This window comes from Nelumbo lutea, chromosome 2 (genome assembly GCF_056320005.1).
Source record: "Nelumbo lutea isolate HS-2025 chromosome 2, American lotus-T2T, whole genome shotgun sequence".
NCBI lineage: Eukaryota > Viridiplantae > Streptophyta > Magnoliopsida > Proteales > Nelumbonaceae > Nelumbo > Nelumbo lutea.
The window spans coordinates 107,403,069-107,426,831 of NC_142685.1; the positions used below are offsets into that span (position 1 = coordinate 107,403,069).

General features: G+C 38.5%; 2 protein-coding genes and 1 long non-coding RNA gene across 3 annotated transcripts; 2 read left to right on the forward strand and 1 right to left on the reverse strand.

Annotated features, from left to right (window-relative positions):
• Positions 1–1,868: 1,868 nt before the first annotated feature.
• Positions 1,869–2,873, forward strand: LOC148872580 (uncharacterized). Its single transcript, XR_016107926.1, has 2 exons — positions 1,869–2,044; positions 2,132–2,873. It is a non-coding gene; the product is annotated as an uncharacterized LOC148872580 (long non-coding RNA).
• Positions 2,874–10,284: 7,411 nt separating this feature from the next.
• LOC148872581 (receptor protein kinase-like protein ZAR1) lies at positions 10,285–13,691 on the forward strand. Its single transcript, XM_088971570.1, has 3 exons — positions 10,285–10,389; positions 10,482–12,042; positions 12,656–13,691. Exons 2-3 carry the CDS (start codon positions 10,731–10,733, stop codon positions 13,303–13,305), a joined length of 1,962 nt encoding a protein of 653 aa, XP_088827696.1. The 5' UTR covers positions 10,285–10,389; positions 10,482–10,730; the 3' UTR covers positions 13,306–13,691.
• A 3,972-nt stretch (positions 13,692–17,663) lies between these two features.
• AGL26 (tRNA (cytidine(34)-2'-O)-methyltransferase) lies at positions 17,664–23,275 on the reverse strand. Its single transcript, XM_088971969.1, has 7 exons — positions 22,972–23,275; positions 22,719–22,819; positions 19,478–19,546; positions 19,266–19,324; positions 18,665–18,725; positions 18,513–18,566; positions 17,664–18,038 (listed from the first exon to the last, which is right to left on the reverse strand). The coding sequence occupies exons 1-7, from the start codon at positions 23,135–23,137 to the stop codon at positions 17,760–17,762; spliced, it is 789 nt and encodes a 262-aa protein (XP_088828095.1). The 5' UTR covers positions 23,138–23,275; the 3' UTR covers positions 17,664–17,759.
• Positions 23,276–23,763: the final 488 nt, after the last annotated feature.

Genomic DNA, 23,763 nt, shown 5'->3' on the forward strand with positions numbered 1-23,763 from the left:
CATACTTGTTAGGTGGTGTTCTACAATATCGTTGATTTTGTTTTTTAAAATATAAATGACCTTTACGTCAGCAAAGACCATATAAATTTACTGGAAAAATATGGATAGGCCCAATGCCATATTTCTAAATTCCACTGCAGATCTATAAACATTCAAAATGCCAGAAACCCTCATTCTATACATCAATGCCCACCCATAAATTGACATCAATTCGGAGCTGGTATTTATCTCAACTATACTTTGAGCTTAAAAATTCTGACCTTGGGCTGAACCGTCATTCTCCCTAATTTTATTGATGTAACAGTTGCTTTTAATTGATTTTTAAAAACAAAATCAACCATATTATGGAACACCTCCATAATATTTCGTTTCTCAAAAATTAACACAATGATGATCTCAGTTTTTATATAGGGGCATTGATTTTAGAAGCACTGTTTTGACCCAAAAAGTTGGCAATGTTGTTAAGAATGGAGGATTGGCAACAAAATGATGAAAGGGAGTCACTAGAAGCGTCATTTTGATAAAAATTGGAAAGGGATTGATTCAGCCATCAAGGAGACCCACAACCTCCTTATATTTGCCAAAATACAACATAATTAGCTTTTTCAGTTCAGCCACTACAACTATTATATATCAAAGGGTAAATTTCTTAAATTATGCTTACCGTTTAGCAAATTGATTAACACTACCCTTACTGTTTAACTATTATCTTAAACTATCATACTATTTTCCTCTAAAGGACCAAGCCCGCTCAGTTGACCGGTTATGGGAGGAACACTCTCTATCGCCAATCATCATCAACGTGACAAGAGTGCTCGTCTTTCCCAATGAGAATAACTAACCTAGTAGTGGGATGATTCGAACCCAAATGTTATCCCAACAAATAAATTATATTTATGTTTAGCATCAACTAAAGATGAAAAAATATTACTGAAAGTTATTATTTTATAAAATAATAGAATAAATGATTTCTCATATCCAAATTTCTATAAAAAAAAGTTGTTCTTAATGTCAATAAATTTATGTAAGCAGAAATATTAATAATAGAGTAATTATTTGACTACTTAAAAATTGTAAATTTGAACATGACATGTATCTTAAGTTTTTTATAAATTATTAATTAATATTTTAATTTACATTAAATAGCAACATATTTATTATTTACAAAAAATAAAATATTATTTATAAAATACTTGAGAATATAGTATAAATTGAATTTTTCAAATCCGCTAATTTACTTTCACATCAAAAAGTTTTTTTTATTTCATAAAATATATATAAATAAAAATATTAATAATAGAATAATTAGTTTATTAATCAAAAACTATGAACTTTCCTAGTATATGTATTGTATAAATGTTAATATATTTGATATATTTTAAGATTATATATTTTTATAAATTATTAATTGAATTTTTAATTAATTTTATAATAACATGTTTATTGTTTATAAAAATAAAAATATTTTTTACCAAACATTTGAAAATTAGTTTTACTTGCTTTTTTTGTTAATGTTAAAAACTAAAAATAGTAAAATAAAAAATAATTGATATAATATTTCATATATAATAGTTGCATATATGTTTTGTGCCTTCAACTTCAATAGAAAATAATATGTATTAATTTCCAAAAATAAATATAATATGTTCTAACACTTTTGATTGATACAGTATTAACAAAATTGTATGATTTCTAGGTATTTGGCTATAGTAATTGTAATATATCTCTTCGCATATACCATTAAAATATACATTTGCTTTATATCTATGCATCAATTATGGTTATTTTGACCGTCAATATAATGTTATTAATACATTTGTGGAATTTATTTGCATTTCCTAGCATATCCAAGCTTCTCCATATTTTTTTTCATTTTTATCTATGTATTTCCAAGACATATCCATATCTGTATCCTTAGTTTTCCACCCTCATTATTGGCTTCTCCAAACTAGTGGACCTAAGTTATTTTCCTCGATCGAAGAAAACACTGCAGCATCTTCTGTGTATCGGTGTCCGAATTCTCATCACTGGACATCTTAAATTGGTGTGGATTTGCAACTTGCAAGAATCACCATGAGGTTCTCAAGCTCAGTAGATAGTTCACTGACTCTTTTGTTCATATCGATGTCAGCTTTCTTGCAGATAATATTGGCGAAACAATGATCAATACCGATCGAAGTCAAGGCGAACATGATCTTTTGTTTCCCATCGACGTTCATCTTCAGAACACAAACAATGTGTCGGAAATCCGCATTTGCAACAAGAGACATGGTTGGGGCTTCCTCAACACTCCTTTTCTCTTCTCTGATCCATAACGCGTAGAAAATGTAAGGGAGGAGAGCGGATTACCATGTATTTTGTGCCCCCAAGAAATCTTTCGTTTCACTTCTCCACTCGATGCAACATCGAACTAGCAGCATCAACACTCTCTCCCCTCTTTCGCATTTTTGCAGGTTATGTGCTAGGGGGTGTGTTTGAGACTGAAATGATGTTGTGAGGGGGACGGAGATGGAGACGGCTTCAGATCTCCCTTCTATGCAGTAGAGCCAAGAATGTAGACGACCAGTGGCTTCAGATCTGTTTTCCGGAATCAGATCTCCCTTCTGTGCAGTAGAGCCGAGAATGCAAACGATGGGTGGCTTTAGATCTGTTTTCCAGAAACAACTTCAGATCTCCCTTCTGTGAGTTGAGAATGCAGACCACCGGTGGCTTTAAATTTGTTACAGTTTTTCTCTTAATTTATGGGCAAAATGGGCATTTTATCCTTTCCATTATGATTTAATTGTTAGACAGTTCTGTATGCCCTTAGCTTCAATCAAAATGATATACTTTATGAATTTATTGTAAATGAATAAAAGTGCATATTTGATTCATGTTCCCTTGGTATGTTTCTGTGTAATATCCTTAAACTGGACACTTAATGAGACTCGTGTTAGTTTAGAATGTTCACAGCCAGTGGGTCGGTCTGGGGAGACCTATCCTGACAAGGCTGACACTGTGATGCCACCAAGTCAGTTGGGGTGGCTTGTCTCAGCTACCAGGGTGAGATCCTAGGCACACACAGTGTGGGATTAATTGGATCTTTGAACTGGACCAAATTTCCAATATTGCCCTGGACCTTGGAAATTAATGGGCAAAACTGGAAAGTTACACTTGACCCCTAGACTCGATTATGATACTGCACTAGGTGTCGAATTAGGTTGTCTTTGTACCAATCAGTGAGATCCTTAGCGGGGGTCAAAACCTGGGTATGTTGGGACAGTCTGAGAATTCATCTAAGTGGGTGATCATAGTGACAGGATCAGCCCCTTTGTCGAACAAAGGTAATGATCGGGGATGCACTCTCACTAATGGAAACCAAGACTGTCAGCAGCCGATTTCAATCGTTGAAATTTGTTTTGCAAAATATCTTTTATATGAGATGTAAAAGTATATATATATATATATATTATTGTTTCGAAATGTTTGCAAAATGTTTTAATTCCCGGGATCCATACTTGAGAGAATGCAACACTGTTCCTTGCAGCCGAGGGAGAGGTTCTCTCTTGTCGGGCAGTGTATGATCATTATGGGCTGAGAGGTTAAGTGTAAGACCATTGAGGATAATACCTGATGGGTTAATCTTGCATCTACCCACAGTCCCTGGGTGTTACAAGGTGGGTTGGCCCAGGGATCACTTAGGGTAAGTGTTGGGCCCATAGAGCCCATCTGATGGGTTTCAGGGGGTGCACTGTCCATAACAGTGTATTCGGCCAGGCCTTGTAACAAAGGCTGGGCTGAATCCATGTGACTGATGTGTAAATCAATGTTTGGGTCCCACACCATACAAGGAAGCCCAACTGGGCAGCAGTTTGGAAGGCTTAATGAATACATAACCCTAAATGGGCCCTAAGCCCATTTCAAATTGGGCTAATTTGATTAGTCTTTAAGGGGCAAATTCTGAGATAAGATCAGCTGATAGGATTGGGCCCACACCCTATCCACTCAGAGAGTCCAATATCTAAATGAGATTTAGATTTGGAAACTTCCTAATTAGATTAGGAGCTGGTTGCTCTAATCTACAAATAAGATAAGAATTATCCCTTATCTTAAAGGGACTTCTAATCCAGATATGATTTGGGTTAGCAACTCCTAATGGGATTAAGAGCTGATGATCCCTTTAGGAAGAGGGGGCGGCAGCCTTTAGACATCCATCATAACAGACAACCAGCAGTCTTGTCTTCAGAGCTGAGATCACAGAGAGAGAATTCTGCACCCTGCAAATTCTCTTTAGCCGCCTCCTTCCTGCAGCCGCCTTTTGTAGTTCGATCTCCATTGCTTGGGAGAAATCAAGATTGGATCTTGATTCTAATCTTTTGGAGAAAAGATTGGTAGGAATTGTATTCAGAAGCCGTCCAGGTGATTCTTGGGAAGAATCAAGTTCTTAGGAAGGACACTGCTGATTCTGCTCCACTTTGCACTGCGCCATCTTCAGTGGGAGCAGCTTTTGGTTTCTACCTTGGGCGTGAACACCTCCATTGAGAGATATTGTTTCTCTGTATCAGGCATTATCTCTCTCCTCCTTTTGGTTTAGATCTGATTCAGTTTATGGTTCAAGAATGATCCTTGAAAATATGATTTTCTAAATAGGGAATTCGATTCCCAGTTGAAGGGAAAGAAAAAATTTTTGAAATTCGCCCCCTTTATTCCGCAATCTTGGGCATCCATATGATGGATTTCCTATCCCTTCATTAATTAACCACCAAAACAATTGTCAAAAATAATAGGAATAGTTTAAACAATAGTTAAACAGTAAGGATAGTTTAAAAAATTTGCCTTATATCAAATGACCCTTAGAGGAGCACAAATTAGCTGAACTTGATAGATGTATTCAAGGCTGTATAACAAATAATAAAACCCCAAATCAGCCATGCATGTAAAGAGAGAAATTGAATAGTTATGGCCTGTGTGGCATATATACACTTTATGGCATAAAACTTCTATCAAGTTCAACTAATACAGTTATCAAGAAAAAAAAAGTTCAGTCAATCCGGACTCAACTTAGTGGTATAAATTGAGCATTTGTTAAATTTTGGAACGATCAAAGCTTGATGCAGATGCAGTGAAAATTCTTTTATTTATTATTATTATTATTATTTTATGCCAAGGCCCAAGGGGCTTAAAAGGTTAATGTTTTTATGGGGTTAATGTAGCAAGGAGCATTAACTTGCAGAGCCGGCTACTTAAAAATAAAAAGGATTATACTAGCATGTGAGGATCATAGGGTATGAGAAAACTTAAAGCCTCTCATTTCATGGGAGTTGAGGTCATCAAGTAGGGCCTAGGGTCACAAAATGGCATGCATGCAAATAAAAAATGGGTTTAGTAGGATCTTCCTGTGAGGTCATTGTGAGGCGTCATGTGTGAGGAGCAGATCCAGTCTCGTGTGGAGACGGGGTTTAGTAGGCACAAAAATTTCCTAACTGCCTACTTAGTGCGCTCATCTCTTGTGCCTAGTTGATCTGAACTCGTGGTCTCATAATTCATTCTCATAGCATAAAGTTTATAGTGTTTGCCTGGAAAAAGGAAACATGACATAGAGAACCTTTCATTTCAAATGTTTGCCTAATGCAATGGGATACTAAATGGCCAACTCAATTAAATAATGTTAATTAGGGATGACAATTTTGTGGGAATTTTAGGATATCTAGTCTAATGGATTTGGGACCTGTTTATCAAAACTCTAATGGATTTGGGACAAAATTGGGTTTTGACTTTCGGGTACATGATACCCAAACTCAATTATATTTAATGTGGATACCCACCCCTGATAATATATATTGATATACATAATAAAAAAGGGTTGAAAGAGGATTAAACCCACTATAAACATCTTTCCCATCGCTTACCACACCTTTTCTACTTAAGAGGGACATCACATTTTGCTTATGTGATGCAGAATCAGGTGTAAGGTTCAAATCATAGAAGAAAAACTACATTTTCTTATAAAACATAAAATTAGTCATCTAAAGAATATTTTAAATTGATAATTGACACTGTAGAGGCAAAAAGAATTCACAGCTAGTTTGATTATGGCTCAACATCTGGATATTTGCAAATGAATTTTCTATACTTTAATATGCATGGATATACCTTCCAAAAAAACACATGAATATGATATGACTCTTATTAATGCTAATTTAGCAAAATATTATAGAGTGGGCTAGGGATTAGAATAGTTACATTTGAAATAAGCAGCTTGGATTCAAATCCTTCTAACAATATACTATTTTATATAGGAATGGTTTCAAATGGATTTAATTGAAACTAATTGAGCTAATTATAAGTGGTGTGTTAAATCAGGTTAATTATAGAATCAATTATGGCCAGCATTGGTTAAGATAATTGCATTTAATTTTCAAATTTGAAAAATGATAACAATGATGGGATATGTCAAATAATAATTGGGCATTTTCATTGAAAAGCCTTTAATTGAAGAAATTGTTTAGCTCAACATTTCTTTCTTTTATATTTTTATCCATTTCTATCTTTTTTTTTTTTTTTTGAAAGTCTTAGACATTTTTGTCATTAATAACAATAATTTTTATTTAATATTATAAATGCATAATACGAGACATATTCATTTTTTATTAAATCTATGACACCATCCTATGATTCCTATTGAATTGAATGACCCACTACTTGAATGAAAAAGCGACTAGGTAAGTTGGTCCCCACACCCATAGTCCCCTCCGCCCACCCCACCCCACCCCACAACCTCGGTGACAGCACTATTTGATCCCAATTCTCCAGGCTCCACTACAACCAACTTCAGACCTAACCAAATGAGACAGTTGGCATCGTCCTTTCATCACATTTGCTATGCATTTAATCGGTTCAATAATATTTGGAATTTTAGTCACATTATCAAATAACTCGCATCATACTTGTAAAATTAAAACGCAATGATTTTTTTAAATACAATGATTATTAATAAATAAAATTTTCAAATAAAAAAAAAATTGAAATGCCACTTTGACCTATGATTCACCAAAACTCGCGTGGGTTTCCATTGGTCAAATACTGGCAAAGCTTTCAGGTACCATAACCATTCGGCATCATAGATTTATCCATTATCACAGATTCACAAATCACGAAGCCAACAATATCGGGTTGCTGTTTTTGCGATAACGACAACAGTTAGAACACAAGCACTGCGAAACATTACCTCACAAATCTTACTTGCGTTTCTCACGGACGTTTGGGAATCAGGGTATTTTCCAATCTAACGCTTTGAATATAATCAACTTTCACATGTGATTCACCAAACAAGCTTCACCAAAATTCACATGGGTTTTGATTTATCCATGTCATTGGTCAAAGGCAAAACTTTCGAAAACCATACCTAATGGTGCGCGATCTGAATGCTCCTAGTTGGAGGGCAGTTCGGACATCGATCGGTTATCAAGTTGGCCGGTCAAACTGCAAAGAAACATGGATCAGAGGACCTGGGGTGGCTTACCCGGTATAGTCGCTCTGATGCTTGAGTCAGTACACTAGTATGTGCAAGTTGAAAGCTTGAGAGTGTAAGTTAGTAAGCAAATAATCGTGCATACCTTGTACTGTTGGGGTTGGTGCCTTTATATAGATGGAATGCCATGTGCCTTATGAAACACTTCTGAGATCCTCGATGCGTGTTGTTAGGAGTCTGTTCCGCACCAGGAGGTGGATATTGTGTTTAGCCGATAAGGCTTATCGTGTCCCTCCAATCCAGGCGGGATGAGAATAAGACCTACAATCGTGCAACATGATCCCGAAAAGCTCGGAGACAGTCGGCTTGCTTCTAGAAGTTTGATATGTGTCACCTCAGTAAGTTGGGCTACCACGAGCTGCTCGGTCCTCTATTTTGCCGAGGTGCCCGAGCGTTTCATGGCTTGCTGAGGTGGCACAAGGTGCCAAATCATCATCCAATCAACAAGTCGCATCCATGTGTCATCTCATGAGCAAGTCGGGCCAAATCACCCCTCATCAATACCCTTTTCGCGAGACTGGCTTCAATGCTCACACCTTTCACACAACCTTTTACTACTATGCATTGGGAATATCTCTATACTTATATAGTTTTTTTCATGGGGAGATATTTGCAATACAAGACCGTATGGACTGCTTCAAACAATGTAAACACCATCTTGTGTGCGCCAAAGCCGATTTCCCTTTTGGTATCATAGATTTACCCACTATCACAAGTCACAAAACAATCAATATCGGGGTGTTATTTTTGGGATAACATCAATGATTAAGTATGTGTTTGGTATAGTTTCAAAACCATGAAAGCGTACTTGATAAATTGTTTATTGACAATTTGGTGTCACATTAATAGATGTAATGGAACAGTAAATAAATGTAGGAAAGCCTTAAAATAAAGATTCTCCCAATGATTGGTATACATATAAATCAGACCACATGATGGAATAAATGCTGATTTAGTGATAACATCATTTATCAAATAAACAAAAGCCATACCAATCACCAAAGCTTGTAAATTACTACCTTACTGATATTATCTGCGTTTTTCAAGGATGTTTGGGAATTTAGGTGTTTTTCAAAGGATGTTCTAAGTATAATCTAACTTTGACTTGCGATTCACTAAAATTCACATGGGGTTTGATTGGTCAAAGAGAATACTTTCAGGAACCATATCCTTTCGGCATCATAGATTTACCCATTTATCAGATTTAACAAAACAAACAATATGAGGTTGTTGTTTATTTGGATAACGACAATGGTTAAAACAGAAGCTCTGCCAAACACTATGTTACCAATCTTATCACTATTCCTCAAGGATGTTATGGAATTAGGGTGTTTTCCAATCCATGCTGTGAGAATAATCGACTTTGACATGTAATTCACCAAAATTCACATGGGTTGGTTTTGATTGATGAAAGACAAAGCTCATTCAGGTTCATCATAGATCAAACCATTATCAAAACGTCACACCAAAAACAATATCGGGTTTCTGTTTTTTGGATAACGACAACGTTAAAACAGAAGCACTGTCAAATGCTACCTTACGAATCTTAGCTGTTGTTTATCAAGTATGTTTGAGATTAGGGTGTTTTCAATCTATGCTCTTGAGTATAATCAGCAACGTTTGATGATGATGTAAAATCTAGTGCTCCTTCCTAGCAAATAGCTTGGACATAGAACTGTAAAATGACAATATTAGAGTGTCTAGGTTGTTTTACTCCGAACAGACACTCTGAGGCTTAAGTCAGCAAAGAATTCTTTAATTTGATAGTTAAAAAAGCTATTAGGTTTTTGAAGAGCTAAATCGTGCATACTTTTTTATGAGGAAGGGGACGCTTTTATATAGGCTAACAGCTGTGAGCTCCACGAAGTGCATTTGAGATCATTGACCCATCTGATTCGGAGGTGGTTCTTGCTCAAAGACGTACTCTACGTAAGTTGATGGTGCTTATCCGGTTGCTTCCGAAGCGAGTGGGGCGGTAATCAGCTCCATCAACGTCTCGCTAGAGGAGGAGGTCACCTGTTGCACCATGCAGGTCACTAATTGAATCTTGACTAGGTCGGGAGAGGCAAGTCACCTCTTACATCGACTTGATATCTTTCGATCTGTTTGTATGTAGGCCTATCGAGGTGGGGCCAAGGAGGTGGCAACTAGTGTGGAGTGTCTAAAGCAAGGTTTTTAAAACTGACTCGGACAACAAACCGGTCAGGGGTTCGGTTCTTGGGTCAAACGGTCAACCCATTCTGACAAAAAATAAAAATAAAATAAAAAAACAGTCAAAACCGGTGAACGGTTCAAATGGTTAAACCACCAGGATCAACAATTTACTGACCAAATCAATATTTTTTGCAAAAATCCAATTTGGGGGAAAACGGACCTAACCATTCCCGGTTTTTTCGATCCAACCGTCCGATCCAGTCCGAACCGGTTTTGAAAACCATGGTCCAAAGTGATCCCAAAGTCCGCTTACGTTGTGCTGAGATATCGTCTTATAGTTCTACGGTGCCAACAACCGGAGAGCCAAAATCACCCCTCATCACTTGTGGGCATTTAACGGTTCTAATTACCGATTTTATTAAAAGCAAAACGCATCGATGCATACCCTCTATTATATTGTCGTTTTCAGGGATCCACACAACGACAGATTATTACCCAAAGCATTTAATTTGTTTAGGCGTCTCGTTTCGCGGCTGTCCGGTTGTCGTTCCCCCCAATTTGAATCGCTAATCCTTTTTACTGAATTGACATAATTACCCCTCTCTCTCCCTCTCTTGGTGGAAAACTGGAAACTGCAAAAGCGGCGTCACCACTCACCACCCCTCGTCCTTTCTCATTGTCTTTCTGACAGGCTTTTGTCTGGGGAACATGAGCTGCTGAACCAGGTATAATTTTGAAATTCAATTACAAAAATATCCCTATCATTTTCATATTTTGTCAATTTTCTCCACCCTAATAATGATCTCTTTTAATTCAGGATCATACTGTCGGAGGTCAATTTTGTCACATTTTCAAAATTATATCCATTCTTACCCCTCCGCCACCTCGAAAAGAATCTCCAAGGTTCGGAGCCCAGAGCCCAAAGCCCTTCTTCTCCCCTTCCCCCCCCCCCTCTCTCTCCCTGTCTCTCTCTCTCTCTCCTGCAACTCCTCGTTGCAGCGAGGATAACAATATAGCAATCATAAATGAGCAGAGTGCGAGCTCGTTGACAGAGCTGCAGCGAAAAATGGAGTCGTTTCCGGTGGCATTGGTCTTCCTTGTTTTTTTGCTTTCCTCTTCTCTGGTTTCTTCTTTAAACTCAGATGGTCTCTCGCTTCTGGCACTCAAAGCAGCTATTTCAACAGACCCAACTCATGCTCTTCGTACCTGGTATGAATCTGACTCCAACCCGTGCAACTGGTTTGGTATCGCCTGCAACCATGGCCGAGTGACCGAAGTCTACCTCCCCAACAAGGGTTTCACTGGTTACATTCCTTCGGAGCTCGGCGCGCTCGTCCACCTTCGCATTCTCTCGCTCGCCCATAACAACTTCTCCAAGCCCATCCCTTCTAGACTCTTCAACGCTACAGCTCTCATCTCCCTCGACCTCTCTCACAACTCCCTCACTGGTCCCATCCCGGAAGAAATCAACTCCCTCAAGTCCCTCATTCATTTGGATCTTTCGTCGAATCTCCTGAATGGGTCCCTCCTGGATGGTCTCGGCGAGCTTCATCAGCTCACCGGAACCCTAAATCTCTCCTACAACCAGTTCACCGGCCAAGTTCCTGCGTCGTTCGGGAAGTTTCCGGTGTCCGTGAGCTTGGATCTCCGGCACAACAATCTAACCGGAAAAGTACCACAGATCGGATCTCTCTTAAATCAAGGTCCAACAGCTTTCACCGGAAATCCCAGTCTCTGCGGATTCCCGCTACGAACTCCATGCCCAGAGGCTGGAAATCCTAGAAGCCCTACCAATGGCATATACCCTGTAAACCCCAAGGACGGTAACCCTGCTTTCCCCAATGGCGTGAATCCCGAGCAGAACGCGAAGGCGCGAAGTGGGAGCTCGTTTGCTGTTCCGATAATCTCTGGCGTCACGTTCGTAGTTGGAGCCGTTTCGGTTTCGGCGTGGCTCTTCCGGAAAAAATGCAAGTCCGGAGATGGCAAAATGGGGAAAGAGAATTTGAACAGAGAGGACGACGACGATGGGCAGAAGGGCAAGTTCTCGGTACTGGACGAGGGTTTCGGGTTGGAATTAGAGGATTTGTTGAGGGCATCCGCTTATTTGGTGGGTAAGAGCCGGAGTGGCATTGTGTACAAGGTGGTCGTCGGTGGTGGTGGTGGAGGGTCCGGCGCAGCGACGGTGAAGGTTGCAGTGAGGCGGCTAAGCGAGTGCAGCGGTGACTGGCGGTTGAAGGAGTTCGAATCGGAGGTGGAAGCGATCGGAAAGGTCCGTCACCCAAACATCGTACGGCTGAGAGCTTACTACTACGCGATGGATGATAAGCTTCTCATCTCTGATTTCATCCCCAACGGCAGCCTGTACTCCGCGTTGCACGGTAACTTGCTTTCCCTACTCCACTCAAACAGTCAAACTCTTTTGGTCCTCAAATCAAACGGTCAATATTTAATGGCCCAGGTTATTGGATCAAAGTGGGGCCCGGGGGGACTCTTTAGACTACGTAGTGCTTTTTGTCCTTAATCTATTCCTGCTTCTGGGAGGCGTTTGGCTCTAGAATCTGTGTCGAGTTCACATGCAACTAATAGTGGAAATGCTCTGCTCGTGATCCGGGTCCGAGAACTGCAGAAACCTTGCAGAGTTTTTACTCCTGTCCTCATCGATCAGTTCTGGTCCTGTTTTGGTTCAATTCCTTACCACATTAGAGATTCTAGTCTGTGGCCTACTGGTTTCAGGGTCCAACTCCAGATGACATTTGAACAAACGAGTACAGAAATTTTGAATTAGATGCGGCTCAGTTGAACTGAACTGAACTGCCACTCTCAAAAGTTATTCTGTTTTGCAAATTCTGATTGACCATGGTCCATGGCGGCCTGCTTCAATCCGGGCCAGGCTAGCTGGTTTGAAAATGGAAAGTGAGCTGCAGTTGCAGTGTTGCAGAAAGCTAGAATTCCCATTTTTTTTCTTTCTAATTTGATTGGAATTTGATGCAGGTGGACCTTCGAGTTCCACACCTCCATTATCATGGGCAGCGCGGCTGAAGATCGCCCAAGGAGCTGCAAGGGGTCTAGTGTATATTCACGAATGCAGCCCACGCAAGTACGTCCATGGCAGCATCAAAACATTGAAGATCCTTCTGGACGAAGATCTCAACCCATATATCTCTGGTTTTGGCCTCACCCGTCTCGTCCCGGGAACCGACAACAGGTGTTCGACGATGGATCAACTGTCCAAGAAGCAAAACTCGACATCAGCCCAGCTTGTGGTAGGAGGGTTGGGGTCCAGTGGTCCGCCCTCGTTGGCTTACATGGCACCAGAGGCGCGAGTCCCTGGGAGCAAGCTGACCCAGAAGTGCGACGTCTACTCCTTCGGCATTGTGCTCATGGAGATCCTGACGGGGCGACTGCCGGACGCAGGGCCTGAGAATGATGGGAAGGGGTTGGAGAGCTTGGTGAGGAAGGTGTTTCGAGATGAGCGGCCGCTGTCGGAGATAATAGACAAGGCGCTGCTGCACGAGGTCCATGCAAAGAAACAGGTGCTTGCGGCATTCCACATAGCGCTCAACTGCACAGAGCTAGACCAAGAGATGCGGCCGAGGATGAGAACTGTTTCCGAAAGTCTTGATCGCATAGGATCTCACTGAGTTGAGTCACTGTTGCTCTCTCAATCAATCAATCAATCAATCTCTCTCTCTCTCTCTCTCTCTCTCCCCCAACATCAAGCTAACTTATTGGCTCAAGAGACATGGATGGCGCTGTTATTAGTTTAGGTTGGATCCTGGTTCATGTTTTCTAACTGAGGGAGGACGGCTATGGTTTATTATACTCCGACTCTCCTGCATGTACTCCCGCGTTCTCTGTATTTTGTATCTTTCCCCCCTTCTCTCGTTTTTCTGAAGTTCTAATTTTTCCTTTTATCTGTTGCAAGCTGCAAGCAACCTTGATGGATGATCATGGAGCCCAGTAATATTATTATTTTGTCTCGCTTCAAGAGCTCAGTAAAATTATAATTATGGGTTAATTACCTAAATATTATATTCCCTGTGATCTATACCCTTAAAGTTATTTAAATTTCAATTCAAAAAAAAAAGGTCACACCCCCTCCTTCCACGTTTTTTCTCAGAGATTTGTTTCCTCCTCTCTCTCCATTTTCGAGACATCGTGTTCTTGACAGAAGAGATTCTCTTTCCTGTGAGACAAATAGTGGGATTGATGGGTTGTTGAGGTAAGGATGGAGATAATGAAGATAAGATGAGATCTGGGCAAGAATTACACCACCACTTTCGCTTTCTAATTCTATTTCTGCATTATACTACAGCCACCCGGTGGTCTAGAGACAATATTGGTCGGGCACTCATCCTTGGCTTGGGGCAGTTGCAACATAACTTTAATATCAGGAAACTCGTAAACCAGAACTTGAGTGTTACTTGAAACGCCCATGAAAACAAGCCGGATTTCCTGCCTACTACTCTACCCACTCTCTACCCGCCTTGAATTGCAGCCACATATGTCATCTTGTTTTGTGAGATGCGTGGTTTCAATGTATTGTGGGCAGGAAATTTGGGTTCCCATAAAATATCCAACTAAACAATAAAAGAAATAAATGTTTAAAGCAGTGTTTTTCAAATAAACGTTTATCTGAAAAATACCCCATCAATAAATGCAAATCAAATATATACTTCTCTAATAATAGTCTCACTTTAATACCCAAATTTCAAAACTTACCATTGTTGTATCGAAACTCCCCAAAAGATGTTAAGTCGAATCATGGTCCAAAATATCGATACGCCATGGGAGTATCGGGTGTTTCGATACTCATTTATTTATTTATTTTTTTTTTTTTCAAAATTGGTTCAAGGGAGACGGTCTAGGACCCCTCCATCCCCTGAACTGGTCAGACCCTCAATACACCCACTATAGGGGCATATCAGAAGGGTCCCAGAATGATACGTATCGATTAATACGGGCCGATACGTAACGATACTTTGAACCTTGAGTAAAATGTAAAATGACACAAATGTCCTTCAAGTGTCATCTAATTTTCTTTATCAACCAACTATAATAAATTCATCTTATCATAACTCTTCTCCCAATGCAAAGTCCCCCTTATTGTTATTTCCCCTCATCTCTTTACAATCTCACACAATGTGTTTAAACCATCATTGACCCAAATGATCAAACCATTCGGATCGGAAACCGTTTAGGTGATCGGTTCCGTTTTACCCCAAACCCAACCTTTGGTCAAAAACCGTTGAATTAGTCAATGAATCGTTGATCCAGACAATTTGACCGTTGAATCGTTCGACCTGGAGAATGGTTTGCAGTTTATTAAGTTAGAGCAAGAATGAAAAGAGAAGATGTCTCATATCTGATATCTACTGGAGAGGGAAAGAGAGAGAGAGAGAGAGAGAGAGAGATTTGGTAGAGCAGGCTAGAGTCTAGATGATAGATCTGAGAGAGAGAGATCTAAGATCGAGAGAAATCTCAGATCTACTTTCACTGCTGCCACTATAGTTCGCCATTGCCGTCACTATTGTTGCTGTAAGTCACTGTCGTCATCGCCACTATAGCCTACAAGTGATCTTCTCCTCCTCTTCTCTCTTTCCTCTCTCTCTCTCTCTATCTTCTCTCTTTTCTCTATCTTCTAAACTCTCTCAGCCATCAATAGCTTCTCACATCTCTCTCATTCTCAAGCAGTCAAACATTTTTTTTCTTGTATTTATATACATCTTACCCTAATATTTCAATCTAATGGGTAAGATGACATATCACCAATTACAATATTAAAAATGTTCAAACCATTTGACCCAAATGACCAAACCACTAACTCGAAAACCGATAGCCAAAATGGTTCCATTTCCAGGTCGGTTTTTAAAACCTTGATCTCATAGTCAGAAAAAAAAATAAAAAACTGTTGCAAGAGATAATTGATAGATAACAACAACATGAATGGGGGGAAGAGGAAGGGTGTTAGGGTGGTGTTATGTAGACGCTCATCCATGTGATGTTATGTAGAGGACTGCAGACGCTCATTGGGTAAAACATCATTTCCTCCAACACTGCTATGGGCGTGTGATAGCCAAAATTCATCCAAAACATGTAACCTAAGATATTCTTTTCCTCTCCATCCAACTCTCACAAGAAAAAACCCAACTTTGGAGGTTTTGAAGAAAAGGGTAAAATGATCTTAAAATTATTAAAAAAGGTAGTTTTGACATTTTCAAAAAAATTAAGTAGCACATGTGGTGTTGTGATATAAATAACTGATGGACCGCTAAGGATAGGTACTAAATTAGCAGTTTTTAGAAGTTTAGGCTGCATTTGAAAGTGATGCAAATATGTAGTGTAAAATAGTTCATATAAATTGTAAAGTTGGGTTAATTTTGCACTGACAAATTTACTTTCTTATCAAACAGACTTTTAATTGTAATGGATGCAAACATGAATTTCAATAAAGCATATGCTCTTTTTATCAAAACCCCACTTAAATGTAAATTTACTTCTTTTTTATTGATGTACTTCTACATCTTTTTATCAATGTAAATATACACTGATCTGTTATTTATCAATGCATAAATGTAATGTTGCCAAATACAGGCAAAAGTAAACCAGAGTGCAAATTTAACCCTGAACCGGGATTTACAGTCCATTTGCATCATTTTCAAACACAGTTTTAAGTAAAGTAATGACATGTTTTAAAATCCTGATACCAAAATAAGACTAACCCCAAAATACAGACTGTTAATCTGCAATTTATCCTATTACTAAAAGATCTATTTGTGTCAGAAGAGGTCACTTCAAAAGTTATATGTTAGTAGTTTTTGAAAACACAGGATACATTTAAAGAATTAATCCTAAAATTATTAGATGGTGGTGGAATGACCCCAATGCTGAGCTTGGATGGGCTCCCCACACAACGCGCCTTACGGCCTATTCCCAATGCATTGGGATTTGGGAACATCCCTTGTCAAGAGGGATTCAAATGGGCTCTCCACAGAGAACACCCCACTACAGCCCATGAGTGGGGCACACTCTGTGGGGAGCACATTCAAACTCCATGGGGAGATGTTCCCAAATCCAATGCAAGGGAGGGACGGACTGTGGGGGGGCGCTATGTGGTGAGCCCATCTCGAATTTCCCAAATGCTGAATGGGTAGTTATAATTTTTTTTTTTGGCATTTATTCTGTTAATAATGAAAAATCTTTCATTATAGCCGCAGGAGGGAACCTTTAATGATTTGAGTATTGGGGTGGAAAATTTTAGTTATTGTTTTCAAGGTATAAAATTTCGATACCTATTGGGCCGTATCAGCGGATACATATAATATGCCCCTACAGGAGATGTTTCATGTCAATATATGGTTTAGGAGACAGGAGATGTTTCATGTCAATATATGGTTTAGGAGGTAGAGACCGACTTTAAACTGGCTCCTCTGAATCAGATTCAAAAATTAGAAAAGCAGTACCGATACAGGCCATCAACAATGCGTATGGATTTGTCAACGTAAACTTGATGTTATTTTGGATATTGTTATACCTTGTTTGCATATAAAAATATAGGGCTAAATCTTTTGATGGGGATGTTTTTTGTGGGGTCGAACCCTTGATTGGATTCCTCTCCTCAGCTGTGCTGTTTTTGGTTGAGTAATGTCACTTTCGCCTATTGCCCATCAATCTGCATAGGTGTCTCACAGAATACACGTTATAGCACATCCCAATTTCTCTCAATACAAATATGAAAAATATTTCCAATGCACGGTAAGATGTCATGAGATGTACATCTGAAACGCGAGTAGGGCGCCAATCTAAACTCATTTCCCATCAGTTCCAAGATAAATAAAGAGAAGCCTCGGCATTCAAGTTTAACTTCTGACCTCACATCATCTCCATCATCCAACTGTTTAGGCCCACTGGCAGATACTTTAAAAGACATACATCATGACACTCTTGCAGTTGGTTAATTAGTGGGCCGTGGGCCACATTTTGTGTAGTACAATACAAATTTGAAAATTTTCACTTGTGGGTGAAAGTAAAAAATTTAAATCAGTGGCCACCAAGTTCTTTTTTTTTCTTGGTAAAGAATGTCAATGCAGTTAAATTAAGCAAAAATATCTTCAGTAATAAATGATTTTTCACTATCAATACAAGTCTCTGTTGAGAATTGAAGCTGCTCGTAGTTTAGCTGTCTAGCAGCTTCATATAAAGCAATTCCGACGCTCACAGAGAGATTTAGACATCTAACATAAGTTTCCACCATGGGAATCCGAATGGTCCCACCACCTAAAGCTTCACTCTTGCAGTCGAGCAAGACTTCTGATGAAAGCCCACTAGTTTCCGAACCAAATACGAGCCAATCACCTCGTTTGTATGAGAATCCCTGCAACAATAAAAAGCATTTCAGTGTCCTATACTGCGATATCCCAAGACTATGGACCTGTTTGGTTTGTAGTTGAAATCGGAATCTAAATCTAAATCAAAATATGTTGGAATCGGAATTGGAATTGAAATCAGCTGAAATGGGATTTCATTCCCGAGGGAGGGGGAGGGAATGGCAATTCGCTCAAATGGGGGAATGCCGAATGGGAATGGGATTTCGAATCCCACCCAATCAAACAGCTGGAATCGGAATGACCCATTCCTATTCCAATTCCAGACCCCTATTCTCGTGACCCAAATGAGCCCTAATACTCTTCCAAATATTTTGGTCAAGAAATACAAGCACAATGACCACAAAACAATATGGTTCTGGGTAGTGTTTCGCGCATTGGCAGCATTTTACAAATGTTTCAAGTCTCAAAGAAGGATGAAAAACCTCGAACAGTGAGACTGACTGAACTTGTAAAGAACTTACAGAATGGATTGCCGTTCCCCTCTTGGTAAATGCCAATAACCTCTTTTCCCCAACCTGCATTTGAAAACATAGAAAACATATAGTTGTAGGGAATGGATGGAGAGAAAGAGAGAGAGAGAGAGAGAGAGAGAGAGAGAGAGAGAGAGAGAGACCTGTTGCCTGAAATATTCTCTGAATTCTGCCCATGAGGCATGAACTTTGACAACTACATATCTAATTTATTTCGTTAATTGTTGGCAAAATAAAGTGACTTCAAATGTATCCAAACATGATCAAAGATAAAGGTCATAGAAACAGTAACTTCAAAACTTCCGAAGACTACTGTATTAACACAAAATTGGGATAAGTAGTAAATTCTGCAACTGAACCATTTTATTAGAACTTCAAAGCGCTTGTATTGAAATTTCAGAAACTTAATTGTAACACCAAGAATATTTCATGCTTGAAATGTAATGATAATAGACTGGGGCTGCAAACAGATAAGATCAAATCAGATATACCTAGATTCAAATCAAATCTCTGTTGGATTCAGATATGGCATACCATTAATAAATTAAACTAAAAAAAATCAGAACATTATATATTACTAATAAAATGACCTAGAAATGTTTTTGATATTATATTTCATGAATAAAATGATTTACAAGTAAGTTATATATGATTCTTAGTAAATGTCCAAAATCTAGTTCAGATGAACGGATACCATTTGTAGCTAGATAATAAATATAAGAATCAAATAGGAATATAGGATACGGCCAGTAATCCAATCCAGCACGCTTTAGCTTTGTATCATCCACCTGAAATCCTAATGGCTATCAAAAAGAACAGAAGATTAGTCATCAAGACACAGAGAAGTCAATAATAGAAATAAGAAAACTACAGGGTTGCAGTAGATGACCATCTTATAGATACTGTAGGTCCGAGAAGATTGATTTTGAGATTGTCTGATTATTATTTATACTTACCCCAACAAGGTGCAGCCCAACAGCTGAAGCTGCACATGTTCTAGCAATGCATCCTGTGTTTCCAGGAATCTGTCAACAACAAGAGAAATCTCAGACCAAGCTATGGCATGTTCCAGGTTGCCTGCAACCTAACAGGAAACACTGAAATTACATGGTTTTTCTCATTTGCTAATAGCTAAAAGTTCTGTTAAAAAATCAAGAGAAAAAATAAATCAGGGAAATGGAATAAACAGTACATGCACTTCGATTGTTATATGGTAATCATGCAAACCAATGTAGGAACTAAAGTTATCCAGTTGAAATCTGTAATTGCAAAGCATATATCTTTGTGAATTAAGCAAGCATCAAAAGATTAAGACTTGGTTGGACCATATTGCATCAATTTATATTAGCTTTTATTTGCAAATCAAAAAGAACAGTGATTGTAGGTTGCCCATTGGTCAGAGGCTTCCATGGTTTTCAGACCAAACCTGGAACAATCCATCATTTCACTGAATTGCAGTCCTTGTTTGTTTCTCCATGCTTAGTTCATCATGTTCTTTGGAACCTTGTCATTGAATATTTTAGTGTAAATGTAACAAACTAGAATTTTCTGATGCTAAATCCAAGGGTCTGGCTTCTATTGCTTCTAATAAAGATACAAAACAAGAAAAAGCAGGTACGAGAAGCTGGATAGATATTAAAACAGGGGCTATTTGGGTATAAGAAAAGGAGGCTTGTCCATTTGGCATTAGTAAGAGCACCATAGTCCAAAATCCAAATAACATCTCTAATCTTGAGGGTGAGTGCCCAGAGGACAATCGGGAGAAAAAAATGATGCTCCCCTGGATTAATCCATAATAACATCAAAACTGGCATGAATATCTTAAGTTTTTAACGAATGGATAGAGTTCAAATTGAGACTAATAAAATTGATGGCAATAAATGCCTTGCTGACTTAGAGATTTTTCAGTCCCAATAAATAAACATGAATCAGCAATGCCCTTGTGACAATTGTTTAACCTCTGATCCATGTGACAGGAACTGTGAATGTACAAAAAACACTAAAAGCAGAATTAGACAAGGCAGTTGAAAATGTTATCTTATGACATTTTTTTGAAGAATAAAAGAAAAATTTTATTGATAAAATAAAAGGCAGATTACAGCACTGACAAGGGTGTTAAGATAGCACCCGAACCCACTACCAATAACAGCAAGACTTACAATGAACAAAACTAACAAAAAGAAGTACTGAGACCCCCCCCCCCGCCCCCTCATACAGCAAGGCTTTCAAAGACGCAAAACTAATAAAAAGAAAGACTGGGAACCCCCCCCCCTCTTCATACATTGGCTAGTCTTCAGCATCAAACGACTCATCCTGCCTGTCATCTTCCTCATCCCAAACTTTTTCTTCTTTCCGTCACATCATCTTCTTCAATTTCTCTTCCCTTTACTCAATTCAATTTTTTCAAAAGCTCTTCTAGCGAACTCTTTGCCTCCCCAAAAGAATAGTCCTAAACTCTTGCCAATTCTAACCTCCCTGTCCACCAAGGTCTTAACCTCCACTTTTTCCCTCCCCCTCCTTGTCAGCTTGTTGAGACAAAGTAAGGCTACTCTCACCAGCTTGACCTCCCTCTTCCTTCTTATCCCCTGGCCCTGGTCTAACCTCCAGCCTTTCTTATGACATTAGCTTCATAAGCAACTATTAAATAAAGCATGGTGACTCTTGGAGCCACTCAATAAGTCAATATCTTCTTAACTTAACCAACTGATGGTGGCTCAGTTGATAGGTGCTCTTGCTAGTTGTAGAGGAGACTTGGGATCAAATCCTTCTCCCACCAGGTTTGCAGGGGTTATTGGTATGGGGGTTTCGCTACCCCCCGTTGTGAAGCCCCATGAAGCCAAAGAAGAAGAAAAAAAGAAAAAGAAAAGCACTATTGCCTGGAAATCCTACTATGCTTTCTGATGTCGATAAATATAAAACTAAACTCGATATTATGTTTGTGATTGTACATATAAGCTTACTGTTTTATTATCTTACTTACTTAATTCTTTACAACCAGTATATCTAGTTTTCCAAAGAAAATACATGGAGTAACAAATCTCAATAAAATTACTGCAAGTTATAGAATGTAAGTGTTAAAAACTTTAAGTCGCTTAAAAAACTAAATACAAAAGTCTGATATTAGCATATAGAATAGATCCATTTCCATGCCATGGATTTTAAGAAATGAAGAGTTGTATCTACATTCTCCATATTTGTACCTGTGCCTACTATCTGGGAATCTTAGCAAATAAATGTCTAGAAACCTAAACCATTTCTTCGACCTCACTTGATTAAAATATTAACAATGCTTAGTAGATCAATTTCATAATTCATGATTCTTTGCATGATGTATCAATTGAAATGAAGAAAGAGAAGGGTGAAAAATTCAGGTGCTTCTCCTATTCTCCCTCCCTCCTCCCCCCAGCCTCCCTCTTGCAGGTTACCTAATGCAGAACACTTGAATGTTTCTTAACCATGTCTATTTCTATGCTTAGAGGTATAAAAGGGTTCACTCATTAGGATGGACAGAAAAAAGTGAAGAAAATGGTGAAGTTCCTGCAAGGGCCTTTCACCAGGCTAGAAGGTAGTCATTGTTCCATTCCTCAACACGGGCTTTATACCAGGATAGAAGGTAGTCATTATTTCATTACTCAACAAGGGCATGTAAGACCATCTATCTGATCACTACTTGGTCATTATGAATCTACGGTTGCTGAATACTCAAGGAAAGTGATTGTTCAAGAAGAGCTTTACATAGAATAGCCCTTGCAGTGGAGATGCTCGTATTGGAATACCAACAAGTAGCTTTTAGTCGTTCAATTTTTCAAGATATATAAGTAAGAAAGGCACCAAAAGAGTTGCTCCAAAAACCGTCAAATAAGCTCATTTAATCAATAGAAAGTGCACTGGTACTGGTAGTATCACAAAGGATACACAAATTATGCTCCAGTTAGTTGATGTAACGTCAAAGCTCAAAACCGTGACATGGGCAATCCAAGACAACTGTCAAAAGTGGGTATTAATCTTTTTCAAGGGTAGGCTGGGGGTATTTTAAGCTAAAAATTTTTAAGTGCTCATTTAACGTGCTTACAAAGTTGTACCTCCCTGATCCGAACTGGCAATCCAATGGGAAATAGAATTACGAGTCAAAAAGCAAGTTTTTCTGTTTTTGCTTGAAGAAAGTTGAACAAATATAATACAGTGAGGTAAAATTACCTGAGGAGAAACTAATACTACTTGCAGAAGTTTATCCCTTGAGATTTCATTAACCACCTGGCCAGCGCCGCGAGGCAGGGAATTCAACTCGCTGCTTTCAACTGCTTAAAAAATTTAAGTAAAAAAACATTTATGTAAGAACACTTTTAATATAAGAACCTAATAGAACTTAAACAAAATGATTCAAATTTCACAACCAAAGTACCAGACAGAGATGGAGAGAGAAAGAGAGAGAGAGAGAGAGAGAGATTACATGAGCAGCAATGCGGGGTCGGAGTGAGTCGTCGAGAAGGGGACGAAAGAGGAAGATAACGCGCCTTTTTGACTTCTGCAAGCCAAAATGGGCGAAAGAACGAAGCTCTGGAACGGAAATGGAGAGGAGAAATGAAATTTAGGGTTCTTAGACCAGTTGAGTCCATTAACCTCTGTCTATCTATCTCGCTCCTCACCTCTTCCTTGGTGTCTCCCCTCCCTGATAGCTGTGTGTGACTGTATGTAGGGGAGCAACCGAGAAACAAACTTGCGTTGCACCAGTGGGCTTTGGTTTGGGTCCAAACCAACTAGCGAGTGCAAATAAGGGAGTTAATTTAAATCGGTATTATCGATTTTTGGAAAATTAGTAATTGAAATGGACACGAAGTCAATCGGTTAATTGTTCATTCCGGATGTTTTGTGATATATATATTATAAAAAGTATATAAATATATAATAAAAAACTCGAAATATATATAATATTATATTTTAAATAATAAATATATATTTATATATAATACATATATATTATAAAAAGTATATAAATATATAATAAAAAACTCGAAATATATATAATATTATATTTTAAATAATAAATATATTTTTATATATAATACATTTTTATTAATTTATAATACACAAAAAATATAAAAAGTATATATAATATACACAAAATATATAGAAATATATGTATACCGGTTGGTTCAGTTAACCGCCAGTTTTCTATATTGGTTAAACAAAACCGAATCGGTACCTTTGATTTTCTAAAAATAACAAACCGATTGGTTTGATT